Raw genomic sequence first — 15,687 nt, forward strand, 5'->3', positions numbered from 1 at the left:
ATGAAAGCCTAATTCTTGCTGCGAAATACACCTCTCAGGGGTTTCAGCTCTTTTACTGTTAACTTGAGAGCTACAAAACAACCTACGTATTTCGTCATAAACTACAAAAAATGCATTTAGCCAATACTTCAGTCGCACAGGAAACCCATTTCTGAGGTGTAAAAGAAGGCAGCAGCTGTATCAGAGACTCGTGGTTTTAGTGCTAAAAACAGAAACCAGCAAGCACCATCTCGAACCAAGATTCTGGTTCTGAAATTAAGGCAGTCACAGGTAGTTCTTTAACAAAAATGAGCTCTTGTGCAGCAATCTTGGTCAGCTTCTCAGTTCCTAGACTGACTTTCAAGAAGCAATGCAGGAATAATTTGTAGAAAAACAGGCATCATGTGCAGCCATTACAAGATGGCTGCATGCATGCAAGCGCCTAGCAGTAAACTATGTAATGCTAGTAATGCAGTAATGCTAGTAAGACCCCAGCTTTACTTCTTTAGTGAAATGCAACAAGAGATACAAGTCACTCTCTGCAGACCTCGAGAATGGCTGACAGACAAACTTCACAGCCATATATCAAGATGACGAAACGTCACACTCATCCCAGTCCCAAAAGTAAACAAACATGAAATGAGATTTTTAAACATGTTTTCTGTGCACCAGATAGAAACGCAAGATTAAACGTTCTTCGCTACACAAGAAATGGTACATCTCCTGAACTCTGCCTCCCTGCAATGCGGTAGAAATTTGAAGTGTGCCATTCCCGCTGTATGTTTCCATCAACCCCCATTCGGTGTATACTATTTTTGTTTCCGCACACATACAGCCACCCCTATCGAAGGGTTAACAAAGGTACTAGCAGAAAAATGCAAAGTATATTACTCAGGAAAATGCATGACTATGAAGCGCACATTCACATGAAGTACATCATAATGTGAATGAAGTGCATGATTTAAATTCCACATGGTTATTTGCACGGCTCCTGAATTATAAACATACGAAACAGGCACTGCTAAAGTAAAATCTAATTAATTCGGATTTCACAGGACAGAAAAACATGTCTGAACTAAGTGAATGCCGAATTATCGAGGGTATCAAGAAAACAATAAACAAGTGCTTACTTCGCCAACATGCTTTTATTTGTTGAGTGAACGAACAAATCTTGTTTATATTTTCTACAGAAGCAATGTCGAAGCTGCAATTCTCATCTCGTGACCGATTGGCTCTTGCAGTGCAGCCGTGGGATGTGCCTTCACCCGAGACATGCCTATCACTACTGTGCAATTAGCAATTAGTTTTCGCCAGTGAGCTGTTCAACAGATTGTCTATTAACTGCGATGTAGCCACAACAGCTGCAGACGAAACACTGGTTGCTACAGACGCGATCGTGGATGGCGGCTGCGCCATCCACGATCGCGCGGGGTTATGCGTGGCGGTGAAAGGAAGAATAAAGGCTTTAAGGGCACAAATAAATGAGCACAGTGTTTTGGTGGGGCTGTCATTAATGTACGATTTCTGTTTATTACTATGCAATTCGGACTCCACTGCTTCGTTTCAGTTGGATGCCAGAGCCGTTATTGCTCTTTTGTGTTGCAAATTCGCAGTGCTCGCCGGCCAGACACGTCTATATTAACGAGAGTTTGATAGCATTAAATAACGCATATGCCTACAGGGACCAGAAAAAGAGCCCAAGTTATCTTATTTTACGAAATAATGAGGCTTTACTGCAATACATATGAACCTAAATTGCTGCACAGTGGGAGAGAGAGAAAGAGAAGTAAAAGCAAAGGCAAGGGGTTTAATCACGTGGCTCCATGTGACACAGCTAAGTGTTTGTATAGTACAGTAAAAGCTCGTTAATTCGAACCGCAAGGGGAAGCCGCTTCAGTTCGAATTAACGAAAGTTTGAACTAACGAAAGTGAAGGAGAGCAACAGTACACTGCAATTTGGAAGCAGTAGGGCATGTCAGAAATTTGGCGTGTCAGAAAAAGATGGCGTGTGCCGCGGGCACACGCCATCTTGAAGTCGAAGCTCTGGGTCTGACTGTGCCACACTACCGATGTCCACCGAAACGAACGTTAGCCGAGGCTTAACACCATCACAATGAATCGCGATGGCCGATACCTCCTAAGCTGAAAACAGACGTGCAGAACCGCTGAAGACTGCCAAGACAAAGACGCTGAACATGTGAAGGTGGCGAAGGCCCTGATTCATTGGTTCTTGATTGCAAGCGCAGCTGCGACGTACTTGATTCACTGTGTTACGATGGCGCTTGCCGTGCCATCTCCACACAACATTAGCAGCTGTACAATATTTGCAAAGCCTCCGAGATTCGCAACGGGCATGAAGTCTCGGAGGTTACCTAGAACGGAGAGGCGGCAGCTGCCGCTGCCTTCTGGCTGGCCCCGCGTCGGTTAGATTTTTTTCCGATTTTGCCTTCTCTCGCCGTTCTCTCCGTTTCGGAGGCAATACAGCCTTGTGTGTAGGCAGTAGGCGCGTTTCTCTGGCCGTGTGCCAGGCGAGCGTAGTTCGAATTATCCGTGAGGGAACCTTCTCGCGTTCGAATTAACGGACTTTTTTATACATACACTTCTGTGGAGCTTGGCCGAACCAAATCGTACAGTTCGAATTATCCATAAATTCGAATTATTGAAGTTCGAATTAACGAGCTTTCACTGTAAAACAAAAGAATACAAAAATTGGTAGTTTTGCCTAAGGGCAAAACATTGAAAGTGAGAGCAAGGTTTAGTGTTGCATCTGAACTTCTCGAATGATGTTCTAACATTAAGCAAAGGCTAAACGATCAGTGTTTCCATTTTAGAGATGTTATCGCTAGATTTAGCAACTTCCTTGTGTGTTTAGCAACTGATTTTTCTATTTAGCAACTGGCAACCCTTTTTTAGCAATGTGACAAAACAAGTGGCAACATTTTAGCGACTTTGAAGTTAGGAAAGTTTCTTTGAAAGTGGCCTTCTCCTTCTAGAATGCACTTCTATACTTAAAAGCAACAGGTAAGTGGCTGAAATTGGTTGTACAACATGTTGGGCCTGCGACCATGATGAAACAATGGATGCCTTCGCATCGGTGGTCTTCACATTGTGCTTTAAAGGATTGATGTGTGTGCACAAAATGCATGTTTTTCTAAGATTATTTACCAAGTCAATTTGAATGGATCTTAACACTCTAGACATTGTATATTCACTAAGTACATTCGTTTGGTGGACATTTGCAAGAACTATAATTAATTTTTTCTAGAACCTGTTGCCCAATTCTTGTGGTGAATACCTACCCTGCCTGGCACATATATCAACATTGCTTTAATTCCCACATAATTTTATTATTTTGTTTCTGATAGGCCCATCAAATCAAAAGTAACTGCAATAGATGCAAAGAAGCCACCAAAATATTACAGAAGAGTTACCTAGATCATGATGATCCATGCCGGGCAGCCAAATTGCACAATCAAAACAGTTGCTTAGAGGGCGGCCCCTCACCAGGTCTGGTCATTTTGAGCTGACAAGCACAGAGCACACAGTGCGTGATAATGATCATGTCTGCAAAGTACTATATCATTACGCGCCGCGTAAAGATCTGAAAATTTCAAACCGAACGCCATCTTCCCTTTTCTTCACGGCTGCCGCACTCCAAGCTGGGAGATCACGTACACATGCTAGTACACCTACATACATGTGTTGCGACATCGTTCGTGGTGACAAGTGACTGAGAATTATTCAAGCCAACATTGGTTATATGTGTAATATGTTGCTAGCATAGACGAATTAAAGCTTAGAAATAATAAAACACACAAACCGAACGTCTGCATGTTTTTGTTTTGTTCCACACTGCAGCAAGAGAGATGTACTTCCATTTCGTCTGCTTGTTCCCACAGCGTGCACTCACACGCGCAGACACCAAAACTATGTCATTTTTTACCGTGTTCCACCAAGGGATCATGCTCTGTGATCCGCTTGTGTCTGCCTCAGTATTCGTACAGCAAAGACTTATAGCTCTATTCAAGTGTCCTCATGCACCGCATGCAAAATCGTGTGCTGCACGAAACGAGACAATCGCAACAGCTCGCACACGACGCCTTCAGCAGAAGTGCGCCGTGCTGCAAAAAAGCGAGGAGAAAAAAAAAATGAAGGCGGGTCCCGTGACATATGCGTCACGCAATCCTCGAGGTCCGGTATGCGAGAACACAGGGAGGGAATTTCGCTTGCCGAGGGTAGACGGGGCAAGTGGAGAGAGCGTCTATGTTTGCAGTGAAGCTCATCTCCTGAAATCATGGGTTCGCGACACTGAAATATTTCTACCTCGGCTATTAATGAGCCAATTCTAAACATTCTTGTGGCAGAACGCTCCATAGAGGACGCGTGACAACTTCCAGCATATAATAAAGATTTGCTATGGGGCCTGGTGAGTGGCCCTTCAGTGCACCTTGAACGCTGCAAAAGCGATGCGACATGAACAGCAGAAGTGCAATGGAGACTACGAAGCTGTGGCTGAAGATAAAGTTCTATGTTCTACATGTCATGGAGACCAAATTTCCCCAAAATGTGATAGTGTTTGGATGAGTCTCCAGAGAGGGTAATGTGGTGGCTTCATATGTCTTTCCTCGGGGACTCACAGTTAAATTTGAACACGCACCTATGCTAGGACGCCGTACGCTGTTGTGAAACCTTGGGTGGTAAGGGCAGTTGCCAGAGGAACTTACATGTACCAACAAGACTTGGCTCCCTGTCATACTGCTGAGAAAACGACAAGAACATTTACGATTTCCCTGGTCCCAACATCTGGCCCCCGAACTACTCCGATTGTAACCCTACAAATTATTATGTCTGGTGAGAAGTTGAGCAGGTAACCAACAGCAATGCCAGTAGCACCATGAACCTGTCGATTGATAAGATACGGGTAACTTTTGCGGCTGTCCCTCGGAACACCGTGAAGGTCGCATGTGCCAGATTTTCGAGCTGCCTCAAGGCAGTTGTGGATGCTGAGGGTGCCCTTTTTGAGTGATGTCACTTTGTCATTGTTTCATCTTTATATCCCTTTTCTATGCATTCAACCAACTTTGTTTTGCTGAGCTTATGGCCTCCTTTTGTCTTTCACCTAAATATGTCAGATTTACCCTGAACATCCTGTATCTGAGGATATTCATGGTGGTACCCTCGTCGTAAGATTTGCTTAAAAGCAAAGGACATACCACATTCACCTCGTCTTTGACAGCCTCATGGCTTTCCTGAACAGGGCCGCACCTCTCAAGAACATGGGCAAGGTACAGGAGCTCGTCAGAAGGCTGAAAAGTCGCAACACAGGCAATCAGAGTGTAAGAGGAGCAAAGATGGCGCTGCAGAACAATGCAGATAGCAATAATAAAAAATGTCAATTGCACACAAAGAAGAATGCACACAAGAAGAAGAAACAATGAAGCATCCACAGTACTAGTATCAAAGTTATTAAAACGACAAAGTATGGGCACTGCAGCGTCCCAACACTGGCAACAATGTGCATCCATTTCCCGTTTTGGAACTGAGCAGCCTTGTTGCCATTTTCACTTTGCCTCAGACTGGTGTACCCACACTTTAGATTGTGTGGTACAGCAGGGACAAGGGATGCAAGGAAAAAACGAGAAGTGACATCGTTTTTTCCCTAGCGTCCCTTGTCCCTCCTTCACATTGCACCACACAATCTAAAATGAAAAACCAACTAGCCCAAACCATCACCCTTCTAAGTACCCGCACTGCCATGTCTTGGCATCTCCGGGGTTGAGCTTCAGCATTGGTTGCAAGCGCAGCTAGCAGTCTGTCACATCAACTGCCTTCCAGGGCATTACGCTACGCCCAATGCTCGAGGATGCCATAACCTAGAACAGGCTTTGTTTGGTAGGAAATGGGGGGAGGGGTGAGTGTGCCAATGTGCAGTGCGACTGCTATCATTGCCTTTCGGCACTAGAAGCTGGGACATGATGCCAGTAGGGCTGGGCAGCTGATGGACTAACCTCTTGATTAATTGATTGAAGGTTGAATTGCTACTAATTCTTTAGTCCAAAAATCAGGCAAGCACTGTCGTTGACAGCCCCACTTCACCAGCTCAACAGCAAGGAAGTGGGACTGAATTGCCTGCACCCCCATTCATGTGTGCTAGACTTGACAAAATCTGTCGAAATGTTCAGTGTTTCTCTAGCATACGTATGAGCAGCGCGTTTTCGTGGCCAGAAATAGGGGAGATAACTTTGATTATCTTGCCTTTTTCTGGGGGTGGGGAGGGGAGGGTAAGAAAATATGCCATACACACATGCCTTTGCTTCAGTGCTTGAATGAGGGCACAGGCATGGTGCAGAACAAAAAAAAGATGCCACCCCCTTTTACTTTTTGACTGTGTTTGACATGCTTGAATGCCGATTTGCAGTGTGTCTCAAGTAATAATAAAGGCAACTGCTGATTCAAATAACACATTTTCTTTTCTTTATTCAAATTGAATGTATCGTAACAAATCACTGGATTTGATTTCTTTCACTTATGTACATAAATCCACAAATCCAATTAATATATTAAACGACCATACGGGTTACAATTTTTAATCGATGCCAGTGCATTCAGTCATAGCCGTTCAACGAAACTGTCATTCAGACCGTCACCCAATGAAACAATGTAAGAAAGACAACCTAAACTGTCACCTTTTTCTTTGATGCTTTAGAAACCATGGACATGGTGAACGGCGTGGCAGTCTTCTTTGAGGCCAGCAGAAGCATCAAACTGACAACGTCACGGGACTGCAGGAAACCAGAACCACATACATTGAAAAGTCTTAACAGTACAAACCATTCCATTCAAAAGTTGTTAGGAGAATGCAACAGTGCATGCTTTACCACAGTAGAATCTGGGCTCTGACAGCGTGTTCATATTTTTAGGCTAAAAAGCTTCAAGGACTAATGAGAAAGTGCATTCTAACATTATACTATATTCGGTCCAGTCCTGTCGAAGTACAGCACCTTTAGCTGTGCATTCATAGTTGCTGGACTTCTCTAAAGCATAATATAGGAAAGTCCTCTTGCGCTACGGAAGGATGGCCTGACTATAGCTAATCATACCATGCTGTCTTGAAGTCTCTCAGGCCAGTCGGCCTAGTCTTTCTAATATCGCCTGGTATTACTGCACTGTAATATTGCCACTTACTGTATTATATTAGATTGTTCTGTAAATAATTTCTGTGATTTAGCACAAGAGACAATGTGAAAGGGGCACTACTTAGTAGTACTAAGTTTATCTATATTTGTAAATTACGCTTCTGGAACACAGAAAACGTTAGTCTTACTATGCATGAAGAGTGCATGAGCCAGGAAAGGTGCAAGAATCAAAGATGGTTAGCCGTGCCAGCTTGAAGTTCCCACAGTAGCTGCCCATAACATCATGAATTTTGACATCATCTGCTAGAGCCTAATATACTTTTTATTGTGATAACAATTATATGGACACTCCAGGCACATTTCCGGGATCGCGATTGACATCGCCATGAGGTTCCAAATAGTCGAAGTACCATACAATCGTAGCTGCATGCCCTATGCTGGACATGCGAGGGAAAGCGTGCAATGGTGAGCTAAGCAGGAGGGTGGCTTGGGGTGCGATCTTGTACGCGTCCCAAAATCGAACGAAGGCGGTCCTTTCTTTACGTCACGAAATAGGCAGTCTGTTCCATTGCCTTCATCCGATAGCAGACGACACGAAATTGACAGCAGATATCACGTCACAATTGACGTCATGGCACTCGTCACGGTTGAAATTGACCAATTGTGTGCGGCTCGGTGGAAGGACCGCCTCCATTCTATTTTGGAACGCGTACAAGATCGCACCCCTGATCTTGCGTGCACAGGGGAGGAGGGCAGGGAGGACGCATGCCATCTTCTCGCGTGCGCAAGGACCTGAGCGGAGAGATATGTGCAGACTAGGAGTGGGGGAGGGGATGGGGGGCAAGTTAGTGCGCTTCACTCACTCCAGCCGTGGCTGCACATGGCGTGGCTAAGCACAGCCACGCGCACATCCTATCTTGGGTCCAAAGGTAGGCAACCCAAGATAGCCTTGTGCGCCTAGTTCACACTGAAGCGAGAGGCAGTATGAAGAACAATTCGTTTGCCATTGCTGCCGCTCCATTACATGAGTGTTCTGACAGCAAGTGTCCCCACGTGTCCCCAGCATGCGACAGCAAGGTGATCGAGCAAGATGTGTTCATGTTTGCCTGTACTATGTGTGTGACACCATGCTAGTTAATTTAGTTAGCAGGGGAATGTTTACAGCAGTTTACACGGCTGATAAAACTACTCACCTTACTTCTTATAGCTTCGCCTTTCAGAAAAGCTGCAACTTTTTAATGAACTAAGGTTATATACATTTTAAAAGAACAAAAGATTAAATCTAGCGAGTTTTTAGAGCCACATCCACACAGAAAAGGCCAGAAGACGAAAAGATAGCTTGAAATCAGCGATGTGACACTGACCTACTAGCACTGTTGCTTATGCCTGACACTTATAAAATGGAGCTTCAGCCTTCATTTTTCTGCAACTCCCATACAGTGCAGTCCACTTATAACGATATCGAGAAGGACGAAAAATATGATCGTTATAACCGATGATCGCTATATCTGGACTGCAGTTATTAAAAAAAATTTAAAAAAAAACGCAGAATATACCTTTGCAGCTCCGAACTCGAATTCTCTACTTGCTCTAAAGAAAAGATGATGTAGAAAGTAGGCCGTGAAAAACACTTTATTTCTAGCGCCAATGACCGTGTCAAGGGTTAGGTGCGTCAAAATAGTCAGAAATCTGCAGTTGCTTTTGTGGCAGCTTCAGCTTCACAACCGCGGTGTGCATGGATTCCAGCTGCTGCACGAACACTGGCGGCAATCCTTTAGCATGCATAAAATCAATTAAGGAGTCGATCGACGACAGTGCACTTTGCGTGGACATCGAGGTCGGGGTCAAGGTGCCACTGTCAATCTTGTTGTCACTGTCGCTGCTGCCGTCGCCACTGTTGCACAACTTTGCCGTCTGTCGTGACAGCATATCTTCGGCGATTGCCTCGTCAGTGACCTCATCGCAGAACGAGGTAGCACTGTCTGCAGTCAAAAACTCCTCCTTCGATGCACCACCTGTGTCACCAGTAGGAACAAGCTCCCAGAGCTCCGTATTGTCAGCGGCTTCCACCATGTTGGTCTCAGTGGGTTGGGGAAGTTCGTCCTTATGCACAAAGCCCCCCTTTCTGAAGCAATTGGTGATGAACCACTGGTAAAACGCCTCCAACATCGGTGTACAAAAGGTCTCTAACCCTTTTCCACTGATCGGCATGGCCGCTGATAGCTCCTGCCTTCACAATCGCGGTGCTCCCGGTTTTCAAGATGGTTGATATCGTTAACTGGGTGAGCTCATACTTCTTCACAAGGGCGCTCACCTTGGAGCCACATCGAGAGTCCTGCAAAATATCCGTCTTCGTGTCAAGCGACACAGCTACAGTGTACTAGAATACGTTCTAGTACACTGTAACACAGCTTTGCGCTTTGTCGGCGCCATCTTCGAACTGGGTTGAACCGTTGGTTGCACGCTGCTTCGGTGGTGTCAGCCTGCTATAGTGAGAGAGAGAGACGCGGGACGGGCGCCACCGCGCCGCTTTGTTTGTTGCTTTTTTTTCCTTTCTCTCTCTTTCGGAGCGACTGTGGCCGACGCGCATGAAGCAGCTGGCGCCATGTTGTGGCGCGCTGCGCCTACTCGGCTATTCTCCGGTGCATGGGTGGGGTGGGACGCACTGCACGGTAATGGCGGCAGATACGAACTTATGGAGGTAAACATCGCCTCGTCTCGACATTGTTCGTTTCAGTGAACTAAGCAACGCAAATGTTACGATTATTTGGCAAGGAAAATGCCGTCCAGACGGCAAAATTTTGATCGTTATATCTGATGTGCGGTGAATAACCTATCGTTATATACATGGTTTTTTTCCCCATAGACCTAATGCATAAAATGACACTCTCATGTCGACCCATCATTATAACTGATGTATCGTTATATGTGGTATCGTTATAAGTGGACTGCACTGTATTTAGTCGAACCTAACATGCACTTTTTTACAATAAGATGGGTCCGAAAATTACATTCGCTTTAGAATCGAGTATGACCCTAAATACGCATTACCATACCACCATCGGCATTCAAAAAATGGCCGCCTCGTACACGCTTCTAGCCTAGCTGCCGTAGCTTCCTCCACATGCACACCTCCATGTTGTTCATGTAACCAGGCGCTGGTGTAACCTAGTCTGCTGCCTGTCTTCCTGTTTTCTGAGTTTATTCAATCAGCATGGAAGCGCTGACTGCGAAGACACGACGAGTCCACCATGATGCCACATTTAAAAGGAAAGTTATCATGTACGCGGAGATGGACGGAAATTGGGCCGCATCATGGGCGTTCGAAGTTCCCGAAATTTGTGTGCAGGACTGACGCAAACAGAAGGAGAATATATTCGCCAGCAAAGCAACAAGGAAGGGTTTCAGTGGACTGAAGCAGGGCCGCTTCGCCGAAATAGAAGAGCTGCTTGCGGAATACGTGCAAGAGCAGCGAGCGGCCTGTGACGACCGATCTGCTCAAACTATGAGTGATGCAGTTAACACTACAGAAAGGGCTAATGTAGAGTGACTTCAAAGTGAGCAGGTACTGGCTACCAAATTTTATGAAAAGAAAAGGCTTTTCTCTTCGAAGGCGCACAGGGATATGCCAAAATTGCCGAAAGGATATGAAAAGAAATTGCACAGTTTTCAGCAGTACGTTGTGAAGTTGCGCAATAGAAACTGCTACCACTTCGGACAGATTGGAAATGCCAATCAGACGCCACTCTGCTTTGACATGCCTGCCATCACAACCGTAGAAAAGAAGGGGGCAAAGCAAGTGCGTATTTTGTCTTTCGGCCACGAAAAACTAGTCACCGCAATGCTTTGTTGCACTGTGGATAGGCACAAGCTGCCCCCGTCCCTTATCTTCAGACGGAAGACGCTCCCAAAAGGAATCGTGTTTTCGAGTGGCGTGACTGTGCGAGCAAATGAAAAAGGTTGGATGACCACGGACTTGGTCGCTTACTGGATTGATAACGTTTGGCGGAAGAGACCCGGCGGCAGTTTGGGTCTGTGTGAGATGCTTGTGCTCGATGCGTTCAGGTGCCATCCTGACATGCGCATCGAGAAGCTGGCTGCATGCAACACAGACCTTTTCGTGAACCCGGCGGCATGACATTGCAGCTCCAGGCGCTCAATATTTGTTTGAACAAGCCAGTGAAAGATAGAATTCGGGCACTTTACACCAAATGGCTTCTCAGTGGCTGCCACGAATTCACGCCCACGAATAAAACGAACCGTGCCTCGGTGCAGGACTTTGCTGGATGGGTGAAAGATGCATGGTGCACGATCCTGTCTGCCATGGTCAACAAGGCCATTAAAAAGTGTGGGATTTCGAATTCCATGGATAGCACTGAGGATGAAATGGTTTGGTCTGTTGATAGTGATAAGGAGTTGTCTGATAGCGACATTGAGTGATATCTATTGACCCACGCGACTCATACCGGCACAGTGAAAATCTTGGGGGAAGGTACGCTGCTTCCATTTGTGCTTTTATTCATCGCAACTTTGGTGTATTGAGAATAAATCTGCTTTTTCCAAATGAGAGAAAATAGTATTTCTATATAAAAGCACGGGATGTGCAATATTAAACTGTTTTTTTTGGGGGTCAGGGAAAAACGGTGCGCCTTACAATCGAGGTTCTTTTTTTTTTCTTTGTCACGGAGAATGGGTGCGCGTTACAATTGAGTAAATACGGTAGTAAAAAAAGAAACCTTTTTTTTCTCAAATAAATAAATATATCAAGGGGAAAATTTGTCACCCACCTGAGTGCAACATGAAGTTACAAAGGAAATTCAATATCGGTTTCTCAGTAAGAAAGCTTCACAGTTGAAGAAAAAATCATGGTACTGTTTGGTGATCAAACTCGAGATCAATAGCCACGTAGGCAGTTGCTCTACCATCACAGCTTAATTTATTAAATTATGGGGTTTTACGTGCCAAAACCACTTTCTGATTATGAGGCACGCCGTAGTGGGGGACTCCGGAAATTTCGACCACCTGGGGTTCTTTAACGTGCACCTAAATCTAAGTACACGGGTGTTTTCGCATTTCGCCCCCATCGAAATGCGGCCGCCGTGGCTACCATCTCAGCTAACCAGGAGGCTAGCAGATGGCAGGGTGAGATGCAAATAACCTTCAGGCAGATGACAATTTTTCCTCTGTTTACATTTCTTTGGTGAAAAAGGGTCTGTTTACTATCAAAAGAAATGGACAAACTTACAACTTTATTTATATTTTGTATTTTAAACTACAGCTATGGCTTCCCTTTAATGAAACTTCCTCTACTTTGCAGAGTTCTGCAGAACTCACTTACTATAAATGAAAACAATGTTGAAAAAATGTACACACACTTCACAATCTCGAGATTCAATTGTGCAGGGCATGAGAACTTTAAAAAAAAAAACAGAATCAGCATTAAGCTAGAAGATTGATATGCTCCCATGACACAGGGTCTGTATCGAACAAAAAGGCCACTGCTTCAATGACCAGGCATGAGGATAAATGCTGTGCGTGAAGAATAAGGATGCATCCCATTTATTGACAAAACGTTGGTCCCGCACCCGTGAGTAATTGATTTCTAGTACTCTGATTCTGGGTAAGGTTGGAGACATACATGCACAGGAATTAATGCAACTACTTCATAAAAAAAATATAAATTGGAAGGCTTGTATCTGTAAGACGTCTCACATCTGCACAGCAGCGAGCATAAGTTTACAGAAAGACTGCTGGTATACTATTTGGCTGTATTGCTCGATTGCAGGATGAATGTGGATCTTCTTTTCACTTAAGAGAAATGTGGTTCTATGCACCTATGTCACTTTAAATATGCATGCTGTCTACTCTGAATAAACTTTAGTTGAAAGTTAGTATTGGTACCGCGTCCACCTTTCCTTCGTTGTTGCCTTAAAGTGTGAGCATGTTAAAGCCTGCACATGGCAAGCAGCATACCAGGGATGTGTCAAGAAGCCTTAGCAGAGACCTGCAGAGTAGCACTATATTGCAGCTGCCGTCAAACAAGTGGTATGCAGCAGCCATCCACTGTATGATGTCTCTCTGTAAAAGATAAGAACAGGCGGTAAAGCAAATAGTTATGTAGTTTTACATGATAAAAGCAGAATCTGGTTAGGAGGCACGGTGTAGTGGAGGGACTTCAGATTAATTTTAACTGGGGTTCTTTAACAAACTGCATATCTATGTACACATCCGAATTTTGGCCCCTTCGAATTTCATTTCAGCAAGCCACTTCTAATTAAGGCAAGCTTTTCATAAGACAGATTTTCATGGTTACTTCCAATTCTCTAGAACAGGAAGCTAGTGCAGTCTACAAATCTATTAACCGATGCATTGTCTTGTCTCTTTGGGTGAGACAAAGCTACATTCCAACATATCTTGCAGTTGTCTAATGCCATATCATAAGCATGTTACTGTCTCTTATTTGGAAAGTGAACCTCTATGCATCTTGTTCATGGCCATAAAGAGTACATTAGTACCTTATTTAGTCTAGTAATTAATTACTAATTGATTTTCTAAACTACCCACAACTGACAGTTCGTTTAATACCAAGACAGTACTACAGTAAATTTCTGTTAATTCGATCCCGAACGAAGGTCTCGGCCAGTACTCACGCATTTCTATGGGCATAAATTTTTATTGTTTCCCCAACAGCAACGCCTTTTTGACAGAATCGGCCATGGCATAGCATACGGGACATTAAATGCACTGAAAATATGTCATCTCCCGTCAAAAACGCATATATTCAGTCTGCCCTAGGAAGATTTTCAAGCCATAACGGTCGCTCACAAAGTCTGATTACGGTATTTACCCGCTTTTAATGAGTGCCTTTCTTTTCCTCAATGAAAATGAAACCTAAAACTGCATTTGCAGCATCTGTACGCTTTGCCACATAACAAGGCTGTATTACAGCGAAGCTGGCTGAAAAACTATGCATCAAAGCTGACTATGAAGGGACACTAAAGGTTACCAGAAACTCAAGTTAAAGTGGTAGAGCAATGTTCTAGAACGTCTAAGGCATCAATATAATCGTGAACAGAGCTTTAGTAACCGAGAAATTGAGGTACATGCATGACACTATTTGAGACCCCCCAGTGACATTCCGGTACTAGCCCGATGACGAAAGCACTCCTCATAATTTGTGTTACTAATACTCAACTACTCGTATTAAAAATATCATTTCATTCGATTATAAGACGGAAAAAAATGCTACTTGTCTACGTCTATCGGATCCTAAGAAAAAATAACATTTTGACGTTACCCTTCAGTAATATGGGTGTTCGAAAGGTTTTTCGTTTTCACTCGACTCTGCACGCTCGACTCTGCGCCGCGCACGCTTTGGAGTTTCAGTAGTTTGGTTATCGCGTCGTGCTGCAAGGGTTCTGCTGGCTCGCGAAACTTTCATTTGGAACAAGCAGCGAGAATGCCACGTCCATGTGATGTCGTGGGAAGCCCTCGCTGCTTTCCCGCTCCGCAGAGCCGGTGTCGAGGCCGCCGTCGTAGTACGCAACGACGCCGGCAGCGCGAGCCCTCAGCAGCAGGTCATGCTCGTCAGTGCTCAAATCGCTGAAATTGAGCCCACCATCGCGAGCCAATCTGTCGGTGTCAGGGTCCATTGCGACGAGCGTCCAAGTTTGCGTCATAGAATGAAGTACCAGCTTATGGGCGTCTTGCACTGGAGTTTGAGGTATAGTAGAGGCGGCTGGTGGCGGTGCGGGAAACGACATCTGGGTCATACCAGCTTGGGTCGTATTGAGCCCTGGCTGTGGCAAAGCACGTTTCTAGGCCATGTTTTGCGTCGATTCGCACTTTTTTATGCCCTGTTGCGAGTGCGAAAAGACTCGTCACTTCTCACAGACCACGGCGACCATGCTGCGAGCTCGCCGCAGCCTATAGTTTAATGAAAACGAACTCTCCGTGTGCCGTGGGACGTAATGCTGGGAGCAGAAGGAATCGGTGAGGCCGATGCTGAGAGACCTAGCCCAGCCTCGAAAAGGCGTCACCGTCATTACTTCTGCGTCGTGGGCTGCCATGAACAAGAAGGCCTGAATCCCAACATCAGATTCTACCGTTTTCCTTCAAGGCCTCACGAAGTGGAGCGTCGGGCGCGCTGCATAGCTGCAGTTCATCGCGCTGAGTAAGCGAAACTTCGGGCCATGCTGACTGCTTCGCCTGTCTTGAAGCTTGCTTGATTATCTGCGTTCGAAATTTCTGTCTTTTGCACCTACAGTCCCGACAGCAGACCGACACAGCAGCAGGCATAGCTGGTAATTCACGATTCGAGACCTGGCCACAGCAACAATCAACAATTCGACCGATGCGAAGTTGTGAAGTGTGTGCAAATGAGCACAAATGGTCGGGCTCATTCGATGACAATTCACTACTCCACTACGAGCAGCACAGGTTAAGAGAGTTAAATGCGCTCATCCTTGATCTCAAGCCAGCACGTTGAGGCAGCGCAGCAAGGCACTATTGATTGCAGCACATCGATGTTCGAATGCTGTCATTAAAAGCTTCATCAAGCGAGCAGCGCACA

The 15,687-nt window shown here is 45.1% G+C and overlaps 1 protein-coding gene across 2 annotated transcripts in view; it reads right to left on the reverse strand.

Moving 5' to 3' along the window:
• The window catches only part of LOC135902942 (centromere protein I-like), a 100,074-nt gene that overhangs the window by 50,401 nt on the left and 33,986 nt on the right, over positions 1-15,687 (reverse strand). For both annotated transcript variants that reach the window (XM_065433279.2, XM_065433277.2), the window contains exons 4-6: positions 13,089-13,193; positions 6,666-6,761; positions 5,193-5,285 (exon numbers count right to left, since the gene is read on the reverse strand). In XM_065433279.2, the coding sequence (XP_065289351.2) occupies positions 5,193-5,285; positions 6,666-6,761; positions 13,089-13,193 (294 nt within the window). The remainder of the gene's footprint in view (positions 1-5,192; positions 5,286-6,665; positions 6,762-13,088; positions 13,194-15,687) is intronic.

The sequence above is a fragment of the Dermacentor albipictus genome, chromosome 3 (genome assembly GCF_038994185.2).
Source record: "Dermacentor albipictus isolate Rhodes 1998 colony chromosome 3, USDA_Dalb.pri_finalv2, whole genome shotgun sequence".
Lineage (NCBI taxonomy): Eukaryota > Metazoa > Arthropoda > Arachnida > Ixodida > Ixodidae > Dermacentor > Dermacentor albipictus.